This window comes from Sceloporus undulatus, chromosome 5, assembly GCF_019175285.1.
Source record: "Sceloporus undulatus isolate JIND9_A2432 ecotype Alabama chromosome 5, SceUnd_v1.1, whole genome shotgun sequence".
Taxonomy (NCBI): Eukaryota; Metazoa; Chordata; class Lepidosauria; order Squamata; family Phrynosomatidae; genus Sceloporus; species Sceloporus undulatus.
This window is the reverse complement of record NC_056526.1, coordinates 871,807-882,902: the sequence shown is the minus strand read 5'-3', so window position 1 is coordinate 882,902 and position 11,096 is coordinate 871,807. Positions and strand designations below refer to the sequence as shown.

General features: G+C 49.6%; 1 protein-coding gene across 1 annotated transcript in view; it reads left to right on the top strand.

Annotated features, from left to right (window-relative positions):
* The first annotated feature begins 257 nt into the window (after window positions 1-257).
* Window positions 258-11,096, top strand: part of CPT1B (carnitine palmitoyltransferase 1B) — a 26,193-nt gene continuing 15,354 nt past the window's right edge. Inside the window, exons 1-6 of the mRNA XM_042470523.1 lie at window positions 258-394; window positions 5,747-5,908; window positions 7,526-7,665; window positions 9,258-9,432; window positions 9,938-10,039; window positions 10,339-10,476. Of these exons, the coding sequence (XP_042326457.1) occupies window positions 5,768-5,908; window positions 7,526-7,665; window positions 9,258-9,432; window positions 9,938-10,039; window positions 10,339-10,476 (696 nt within the window). The 5' untranslated portion in view covers window positions 258-394; window positions 5,747-5,767. The remainder of the gene's footprint in view (window positions 395-5,746; window positions 5,909-7,525; window positions 7,666-9,257; window positions 9,433-9,937; window positions 10,040-10,338; window positions 10,477-11,096) is intronic.

Here is an 11,096-nt window from a genome sequence, read left to right as displayed (position 1 = left end):
GTGTGTGTGTGTGTAAAGTGTGTGCAAGTAGGTTGAAGTGGGCTGCCTCCCCTCCTGTCTCGCTCCGCGACCCCCAACCTTTAGGTCGGCAGGAGGGACTGCAACCCCCAGCATCCCTGACCCTGGCGGGTCGGAGGCCTTGAAGTCCTGGCCAGCCCCCCCCTCCCCCATAGAAGCCTAGACTTGGAGGAGACCCCAAGAAGGGCCCTGATCCAGCCCCTCTCTTCTTCTTCTTCTCCTTCTGCCGTGCAGGAACTCCCAGCCCCAAAGCCTCTTGCTCCTCCAGGGCTGGCCAGGGGAGGCTGGGCTTTCGCCGCCTGCCAAGGCCGAGGGCTCCGGTTACAGGCGCCGGGCTCTGCTCCGGAGGCAGCCTCCTAGAACCCAGGAGCAGCAGGTAGCAGGAAGGGAGGGCTCTCTCTCTGGGGGGGGGGGGAGGCCAGAGGCACAGCCCACGCCCCCCCCCCGGGACGAGGGGGCCTTCAGTGCGCCTACCTGGACTTGGAGGAGGAGGAGACCCGGCTCAAACGGGGGGGCTTTGAAGGGACATTCAACCTTTCCGGGGCTTTTGGGGGGGGGGAGAGAGGTTGCATTTGGGAAAGTATGCTGGCTCCTCTCCTTAATCTGCCCCCAGCCTCCCTCCCAGCATCTTAAAGGAAGCCAGCCGAGGGCTGTGGCGGGCGGGGTCTCCCTCCTTGGAGGGCCCTCTGCCAATTGGGGGGAGGGGGGCTTGGATGGAGAGTTCCTGGGGCTGGATCAGGCCCTTCTGGGGCTCTCTTCCAACTCTTGGGGTCTAGGAATCCACAGCCCATTTCTGCCAAAAGCAGAGGTTTGGGGTCACCCGGTGCAGCCCCTCCTGGGAGGCCCTGGCCTGCCCCAGCCCCCTCCTCAATGCGCTTTCAGGAGGAAAGGAAAGGGCCAGGGATGGATGGATGGGTACCCCCCTGGCAGAGCCCCTGGGGCAGAGCAGCAGGGAGGGGGCAGCCCTGCTTGGCCCTGGCTTTGCCTTCCAGGGGAGGGGAGGGGAGGGGGGGGCTTGCCTTCTCCAGGCCAGGAGCACCATGCTCTCTGCCACATCTGTGCCAGACTCAGGGCTTTTCCTTTTCTGCAAGAAGAAGAGTCTTGCTCTGTGTAACTTTGCAGGAGAGGGGGGGGGGGGGCTCCTTCTGCCCCATTGCAAGCCTCCTCGGGAGGAAGCCCCTTTCGGGCCCATAGCACTCCCCCTTGGCCAGGGCTCTGGAGGGCTGTGGTCTTTTTTGGCCTCACAATGCCTGGAATGGGCTTGGCTTTTGAGCCACAAAATGCACGTCCTTTCTTATTGGTTGTTGTTGTGGTGGTGGTGGTAGTGTACCTTCAAGTCATTTCCAAGGTATGGTTGACCCTAAGGTGATTCTAGCCCCAGGTCTGCAACATCCCAGTCCAGTCCTCAAACCACTGGCCATGCTCTCGGTCTGCTGGGGCACAGGCACCACCTTCCTTGTGGAAAAGTCCGCCTAGCACTTGTGCGCCTGTGTTGGGTGTGTTGGGTGAGTGTGAGCACACTCCAGTTCTCCTCCCAGCTCTCCTCCAAATATGGTTATTCATTGATGAAGGAAATTCACCATGTGCCTCTTTGCAGAAAACAGTCCCCAAGGGTTTTTTCCATCTGACAATGCGCCAATGTCTCTGGGCCTGACTCATGGGGCCCTCTTCCTCTCCTCTCGGTTGTAAATGCGCACCTGATGAGCAGCAGGTGCTGAAGATGCGCACTCCTTCCCCCAAGAAAATGGACCCACATCTCCATCCCCTCCTCTGACCCCTTTTAAGCTTAGCTATGCCCACATGGGGCAATGATCCCCCATCGCATATAATGGGACTTGAGCATCCACAGATTTTGGTATCCACAGGGCTCCTGGAACCAAAGCCCAGGGGGTACCAAAGGCCCACTGTATTTTGTTTTACCTTGTTTTACCAGCCCCTTGAGTCCCACATTATGAGGGTGAAAGTGGGATATAGAGAGATCCCTAAACAGAAGCACATTTGGAGCATCCCAGGAAGGCAGGCAGCTGCCCAGATTTTGCATGAACTCTTCCAAGACAGGAGAGGCCAGGAGGGGGGCTGTGCCACCTGCAGCCTGCTTCTGGGGCACCCCAGATTGCTCAGCCCTGTGCCCAGGAGCAGCATGCCTTTCTGGGCAAGGGGGGCCCCTTGCAAGGAGAGCTCTGTGTGACCCTAGGGTTTTCCTCTGCATGCCCAGACAGGGCACTGTGTCACCAGAAACAACAACAGCAATGGTGGCACTGCTGCTGCCCAGTCCCAGGTCCAAGCGGGAGGCAGCTGGGGCAGCGGTGGCCTCTTCCACTGGGCCCCAGGCCAGCCCCACGTGATGGAAACAAACTCCCCCGGCCAGCCCTGAGGTCCAGGGCCAGCAGAAGCAGCAGGAGAGATGAACATGGCCAGCGGGCACCAGGCATTTGGAGGGAGCAATACAGTGGTCTCTCCACCTTCGCTGGGGTGAAGGACCCCCGTGAATGTGGGGAAACCAGGAATAAGAAAAGCACTATCCTTCTTAACCTAAGAGAATACCTCTGTAGGAATCCCCAGGTCATCCAGTGCAACTCTATGGTCATCATCTGGCAGATGTTGACCATAGAATCATGCTGAAGGACCCACAAATGCCTAGAGAGGTGTTTTCTCTAGGAACATCTAGGTTCTCCAGCACAACTCTATGGTCAACTTCTGGCAGAGTTGCGCTGGAGGACTTAAGAGATTCCCAGAGAGAACAATATTAATCAAAATCTCACAAAATCAAATCTGCAAAAGTCCGCAAATGTGGGGGGACAAGTGTATGCCTGCTTTGGGGGGGGAAGCCAGAAGCCAGAAGCCCATCATCCTTGTTGCCCTTCTCTGAACCTGCTCCAACTTGTCCACACCCTTCCTATAATGAGGCCCCAGAACTAAAAAAGGACTCCGGAAGAGGCCCGACTTGCACAAAACAGAATGCGATTATTATTACTTCCCTTGACTTGGAAGCTGCTGTTCTACTAATGAAGTCTGATAGCATTTGCTTTCTTTGCTGCAGCATCACACTGCTGGCTCATGTTCAACTCATGACCAACAATGAATGCACAGCAGTTGTGTATTCATTCCATGAACCAGTGGATTCAACTTTTTAGAGACGACACTCCATGCCTGGCTCCTTCAACCTCCCTTCGTATGTTTTGTTTTTCATGCCTCCCGTCATCCTTGCTGCCCTTCTCTGAATCTGCTCCAACTTGCCTACATCCTTCTTAAAACTGAATTCATAAAGGCCTTGGGTGCTGTGCCCGGATGAGACACATTTTACTTTGCTGGGCTAGATAGACCGTTGGGTCTGGTTTGGTCTAAAGGCAGTCCTGGCAGAGAGGTCTCGGGTTCAGACCCCAATGGCACTTGCAAGGAGGGCTAGGAACCCTGCAACAGGAAGCCTTTGCCAGTCATGGCTGCTGGTCAGAGTTGGCCAGACTGGGTGAAGTGACCAGTGGCCTGGCTTAGCAGAAAGAGAGCATCCCAGGGTCTTCTGCAGAAGGGGCCCCAGGCCCCAGCGCTGCTTGGACCTCTGTCCCTTTAAATGGCGGATGGTGCAGCCACCTTGGCATTCCATGGCAGTTGAAGGGCATCAGCTAGGAAGCCCTCTGGACACTCCTTTGGCCTGGAAGGACAGAGGAGGTGAGTGCCACATGTGCAGCATGGACGCATGCATGCGCACCCCTTCCTGAGGGCTATGCCAGCTCTACCCAAGACATTGCTTGGCACTAAAAACTGGCACCCACATCTTGGCTGGTAATCAGTCCATGTAGAGAGCCAGCATGGAGTAGTGGTTAGAGCATAGCTTAACTTTTCCAAGGCAGCCAGCTTGGTCTCATGGTTTGAACACTAGACTAGGACTATGGGGACCAGGGTTCGAAACCTGACTCAGCCATGGAAACCCACTGGATCCCCTTGGGTGAGTGAGGAAGACAATAACAAACCCCTGAACCTCCTCCTAATCTTGCCAGAAAACCTCATTGTAGATGCCTTTGGGTCACCCTAAATGGGAAACTCCTTGAAGGCACCCAGCAATGAGAAAGTACCTTGAGTCCCAGCACTGAGGAAAAGTGCAATATATAAAACAGCCGCAACACACACACACACACACGCACACACGCACACACGAAGAGTGGCGGAGGAGCCAATAGCAATTAAGAATACTATAAGAATGGTAATAGCTACCTTCAGCCTCTCCAGGCCAAAGGGATGGCTGTGCTTTGCTAGACTTCTTTATAGTTATATAGTGGGATTCCTACTTTAAGAGCCTGGAAAAGTCATGGTTGCTGGATCTGCACTGAAGAATTAATCCAGTTTGGCACGGCTTTAACTGCTATGGCTCAGTTGCTTCCCTGTCAGAGAGCTGCGGTGTCACAACAAACTACAAATCCCAGAATTCCACATCATTTATTTTGTTAACTATTTTATTTTATTTTTCAAAGTACAGGCAATTACTTTATTTTTGTCTCTATATTATATTATATTATATTATATATTTATTTTTAAAAATATTTGTTCAAATAATAATAATAATAATAATAATAATAATAATAATACATTTTTATTTATATCCCTCCTCCTCTTCCCATGGGATCGAGGCAGCTTACAGTCACAATAAAACAATACAGTAATACAATAATAAAATTCAATATACAATAATTACAAAGCAAATTCTAATAGATGAATACACATAAATCAAAAGTGGGATGCCCAACGTTGTCTTATTCAGGGAAGGCCTGTCGGAAGTGCTTCACAATACAAGTATTATACATAAGCAATGTAAAAGCCATTTAAAGTCAATTAAAAGTAATAAGTAATTAATTAAATAATAAAAAACAATATTAAATTGTGGTCAGTCAGTTTTGAGGATATCTTTTAACATTATTCAAAAGTAAACATTCTAAATTTAACACAAATAATAATAATAATAATAATAATAGATAAACAAACATTCATTATTTTATTTTTATCTCACCTTTCTCCCAAGTTGGGACCCAAGGCAGCTCACAACATATATATAGATACACACACACACACACACACACACAACATCTTACAGATATTAAAGTGGATGTTCCTCAGAACTCTTTGGTTCTGGGGCATAGCCACCACATCTGCATCCATGGTCCTTTTGCCTTGTTGCATTTCCAGCAGTTGTATTGATTATTTTTGTTTTTTCTAACTACACACACACACACACACACACATATACACACACACACATATACACACATTAAAACAACGCTTTAAAAAACAATTATCATTGAGTCACGGCAGTTAAAGTTGTGCCAAATTGCATTGATCCTGCAGTGCATATGCAACCCAGACCATTTCCAACTTATGGTGCCTAAAGGTTTGCTTCGGTCCAGATTTCTCAGAGGAGGTTTGCCACCATTGCCCCTTCCTTTGAGGCTGAGAGAGTGTGACTTGCCCAGGGCCACCCAGTGAGTTTCCCACGGCTGAGCAAGGGACTCGAAGCCTGGCCTCCCAGAGTCCTAGCCCAATATTCAAGCCATAAGACCAGGCTGGATATCTTGGGAAACTTGACCTTTCCTGACTCTCGGTCCCCATGTCCAGCCAATGTGGCCAATGGAGGGTGCTGGGGGGGATGATGGAGGTTGCAGTCAGGAGGGGAATTTCCCTGGCTTGCTGGAACTGTTTTGGGGAAGGGGCGCTGATGCCGAGGTCTCCCTTGTCTTTCCAGGCCATTTGCAGACCCTCCAAGATGGCGGAAGCCCACCAGGCAGTGGCCTTCCAGTTCACGGTGACCCCCGAAGGGGTGGCCTTTCAGCTCAGCCGCGAAGCCCTCAAGCAGATCTACTTGGCTGGCCTTTCTTCATGGAAGAAGCGCTTTGTCCGGCTGAAGGTGAGCAAGAAGAGTGGACACTGGTGCATGGCTTTCTGGTCTGCCCCCCTCCCTTGGGGGTCATGGCCATTCTTATGCGCTAAGCTGGAGGGGCAATGCATGTGGGTAGGGGGCACACAGGATAACCCCCACAAGGGCAGAGGCTGCGCCTGGTCCTGGCCAGAGCCCCACAACAACCCCATTGCAACGGCTGTTGCGCATGAGACTGAACAAGACGCAACTGGGCATGGCCATGGTTTTGGGAGCTGCCACTTTCTTCCATGCGCAAGCAGTTTTGCACCAAAAGGGCCACATGGATTGCAAAAACTGCAGGAACATTGGGGCATGGAGACCCAGAAGTGGCAAGAAGTCTGTTTCCAGTCTTGGTCACTCTCTTTCTTCCTTTCCTTATCTTTTCCCCAATTCAGGTGTCAAGGCGCTTTTCGAAAAGAATGTGTTTCCTTTTTGTTTTTAATAACCTGTTATGTTTTACTTCCCTATACTACAAATACTTACTGCAAATACAATTTCATTGTAGTTTCAAACACAGCATAATTAACAGACAATACACATATAATATACAATCCATAATTATTCATTTCCCAAGTGTCTTCAGTTTTCCTATTCAGACTGTATTCTTAATATCACATCCTTATGTCTATACTGTATTTCAGCTTCTCAATCTTCTCCCTTCATTTACCTTATTCTTGCCCATTGCAAGCTGCCCATTCAAGGCAATGTATTTTGTTGATAGATAGAGACCTTGCTCTAGTTTCTTTTTTCATCTAATATAGTTTGTTTATACTGTAAATGTTTGGGACGTGCGAATCTCGACCTTCCTCTTCTCAGTATTGGTTAATACTCAGCTTTCCCTCTTCTTCTTCCAGATTTATCGTCTATTTTTCGTTGTGTGTTTCCTTTTTGATGTTCTTTCTTACTTTCATCCCCTCTTCCTCCTCTCCTTACCTATTCTTTCTTGTATTCTTTTATCTTCCTTTATTCTTTTCCCTTGCCATGGATTTTTCTTTTTACGCCCAATTTTCTTTAACATTTAGGGATATATTACCATGTTCATATGGGTTTTTTCTCTCTCTTTTTCCCCAGCTGCTTTTAAAAGCCCTGGCTTCCCTTTCCTCTTCCCACTTTCCCCCTTTGTCCTCAGCTTACTTCCATTGCTGCAAAATGACTCCAAATGCCAAAGAAGTTTGCACCCAATCTTAGGGAAAAAAGGAAGGAAGGAAGGAAGGAAGGAAGGAAGGAAGGAAGGATCAGACTCTCCCACTTCCCAGAAGCATCAGGCAAAAGCAAACTTATCTCCTGTGCCCTTCATGGTTTATAACTTTTGCAATCCTGAAGGCACTCCAGTGTTGCTTGGTCCTGGCTTTCCTCTGTGAAATGTTGGCAGTTGGGGGGGGCATGGAAACATACTGGTTGGGTCTGGAGACACTCTTTGGATTGATTGGGGAGTGGAGGGTGCAAAAGCACTCTTCCTAGATCAGATCTGTGCTTGGTAAGCGGGATGGAGAGAAGAGGCTACTCTCTATGGGTTGCGGAGGCCCAATTTGGAACCTTGTCTGTCCCTCTCCATCACCCCCAATTCATCCTTTCACCCCTTTCTGACCTCCTTGATTCCCACAGAACAGCATCCTGACGGGGGTGTTTCCGGGGACCCCTTCGGGATGGCTGGCCGTCGTTGTGGCCACAGTGGGCTCCACATATTTCCACATCGACGTCTCCATGGGGCTGATCTTCAGGATCCAGAGGCACCTGCCCAGCAGGTGAGCACCAACCTTGGCTTCCTCCCATTTGGGGTCCCCTTCTCTGACCAGCCCCTTGTTCCCCTTGGAGCAGAAAGCAAGAGGAATAAAAAGGCCATACTGTAGGAATTTTCCGGCACCCAAACCCTCTCCGTTGCAGGGGATGATGGGGCTTCTTTTTGCAAAACCAAGAAATGGGGTTTCTTTGGTGGATCTTTGCTCAACATGAGTGGTGCAGGGATTTGCACAAAAGGGAGCGGCGCTTGGGCCAAGTTTAGATCTGGGCGAGCAGTGATAGCCAATTCTTCCACCACCAGCCCCAGATTCTGCTGTGGGTTGAACCACTCTCCAGCAAAGTCCAAATACCTCTTTCTTCCTTCTCCAGTCCTTCTCAAAATGGCAGCACTCCCTTCCTGACTCCATTTTGAGAGGCACCGTGAGGCAAACTGTGGTACTGGGGTTTGTACAGGCTTCTTGGAGTATTGGGGGGGGGGGCAGAGTATTCTTGTGTACAGTGGCCCTCCGTTTCTACAGATTCCTTATCCACAGATTCAACCATCCAAAGCTTGCAAATATTTTTAAAATATATAAATTCCAAAAAGCAAACCTTGATTCTGCCTTTTATTACAAGGGAAGCCATTCCATGCTTATCAGATTTGCAGATGACACCAAATTAGGAGGAGCAGCTAATCCTCCAGAGGACAGGAACAAAATTCAAAATTACCCAAATAAACTAGAAAGCTGGGCCAAAGCTAACAAAATGAAATTCAACACAGAGAAATGTAAGGTTCTGCACTTGGAGCGGAAAAATAACATGCACAGATATAGGATTATGGGGGACACCTGGCTCAAGGAGACTTATTCAAGTGAAAGGGATCTAGGAGTCCAAGTAGACCACAAGTTGAACATGAGTCAACAGTGCGATGCAGCAGCTAAAAAGGCCAATGCAATTCTAGGCTGCATCAATAAAAGTATAGTCCCTAGATCAAGGGAAGCAATAGTGCCACTCTATTCTGCTTTGATCAGGCCCCACCTGGAATAATATTGTGTCCAGTTCTGGGCAAAACAATTCAAAAAGGACATTGAGAAACTGGAGCCATGTGTCCAAAGGAGGAAGACTAAAATGGTAAAGGGTCTGGAAACCATGAAGCCCTATGAGGAATGACTTAAGAAGCTGGGGATGTTTAGCCTGGAGAAGAGAAGGTCAAGAGGTGATATGATGAGAGCGCTGTTTCAATACTTGAAGGGAGGCATATTGAGGAGGGAGCAAGCTTGTTTTCTGCTGCTCCAGAGAATGGGACCCAATGGAGAGCCATGGGGGCAAGCTCCAGGAAAAGAGATTCCAGCTCAACATTAGGAAGAACTTCCTGAGAGTAAGGGCTGTTCGACAGAGGAACACACTCCTTACTCGGAGATTATAGCAGAGTCTCCTTCCTTGGAGGTCTTTAAACAAAGGCTCGATGGCCATCTGTCGGGGATGCTTTGATTTGGATTTCCTGCATGGCAAAATGGAGTTGGACTGGATGGCCTTTCTTGGAGTCTCTTCCAACTCTAGGATTCTGGGATTCTAGGAAGGCACATCAAACAGCAGGATCCCAATTTCTCTCTCCCAGTTGCAGATCCTTGAGCTTCCGCAGCCGCTTCCTCCTGAGCACCATCGTCTTCTCCACAGGCGTCTGGATCGCGGGCATCTTCCTCTGCCGTCAGACCCTCAAGCTCCTGCTCTCCTACCATGGATGGATGTTCGAGCCCCATGGCAAGATCAGCCGCAGCACCAAGATCTGGGCAGTGAGTATCGGCAGGAGAGGGCATGCATGGGGAAGGGGCTGCATGTGTCCAAGAGAGCGGTCCCTCCCTCTCTGTCGCTGTAGGGAAAGGTATCTCTTCCTCCTGAGGAAGGATGGAGGCACCTGCTGTCTTTGGCCCCTTGTTGGAGGTGGAAATACTGACCTTTATGGGTTGCCTCATGGGGTCACCCCTGGAAAGTGGTCTACTTTCCTTCTTTGGAGGTTTTTAAGCAGAGGCTGGATGGCCATCTGTTGGGTATGCTTTGATGGAGAGTTCCTGCAAGGCAGAATGGGGTTGGACCGGATGGCCCTTGGGGTCTTTTCCAGCTCTATGATTCTATGATTCTAAGAGTACAGCAAGAGCAATGCCCTCTATGGCCCACAAGCCCCATGAAAAGGGAGGGAGGCTTCCTTGACCAACTCCCATTGCTCCAACCTGTATAACACCTGCCTGTCTCCATCCCAACCTCTGCCAACCATCTATCTCCCCCTGGTTTCATTTTCAGACTTTGGTGAAAGTGATGTCCGGCCGCCACCCCATGCTCTACAGCTTCCAGACCTCCTTGCCCAAACTGCCTGTTCCCCGCGTGGTTGACACAATCCATCGGGTAAGAGGGTCAGTGGCCGAAGCCCTGGGCCTTTGGGCAGGATGGGGCCAGCTTGGGCAGCGGGTGGGTGAGTCCTGTGCCAGAAGCCCGATCATGCTGGGGGTCCCCTTTTTGGGATCCTTTGTCGCTTTCCCTCCCTAATCTGGATGCAGCTGTCTTGTTGCCCACCAGCCTGGCAGTCCAAAGAGTAGGTTTAGGTCTTCGCCGGAGCTGAACTGGTCTTGCGCTTATAGAGGGGCTCAGAAAGAGACAGGACCTCCACCACTGCCACTCACAAAGCCCTCTTCCTTTCCCCACAGTACCTCGAATCCGTCCGTCCACTGCTGGACGATGAGAAATACTACGACATGGAGGCCTTGGCCCTGGACTTCCAGCAGCAACTGGCCCCCCAGCTCCAGAAGTACCTCATCCTCAAGTCCTGGTGGGCCACCAACTACGTGAGTCCTTCTCAGTCCTGGACCCTCCGGGGGTCATTGGCCACCACCAGCATGCGCTTGCCCTCCACTTTCTTCCTTCATTTGTAGGGGGCATGCAGACTGGGGTGGCCAGGTCTCAGGGCTTGGGACACTGCTCCCCAGTCCTCTGGATGAGGAAGAGGAAACTTTGGGTGAGAGCGCTGCCTTGAAAGGTATGCATTCCCTGTAGACAAACTGACACGTCTTACGCAAAGTGAAACTCTGGGGAAGTATGGGAAGGAATGGGAACAGATATTGATAAATTGATTATATATATAATCAATTTATCAATAACTGTTCCCATTCCTTCCCATACATGACTAATTGATATATTGATATATAGGCTTAATCAAATCAATGTGCAATTACACACACACACACACACGGATAATAAGTATAAACCCTTTGTTTTTGTAGAATTAGATGTATTTTCCCTCTCTTTTTGCAGTTTGGTTAAGAAATAATGGAATATTAAAATGGAGTTCTTCTAGTCTAGAAAGTTAGTTATAAGAATATAGACAGAAAAGTATGTACCTATCAATGATATCAAATACAGAAGTTTGGATCAGACATAACAGACCACTGCAGACATTGTGTTTTTT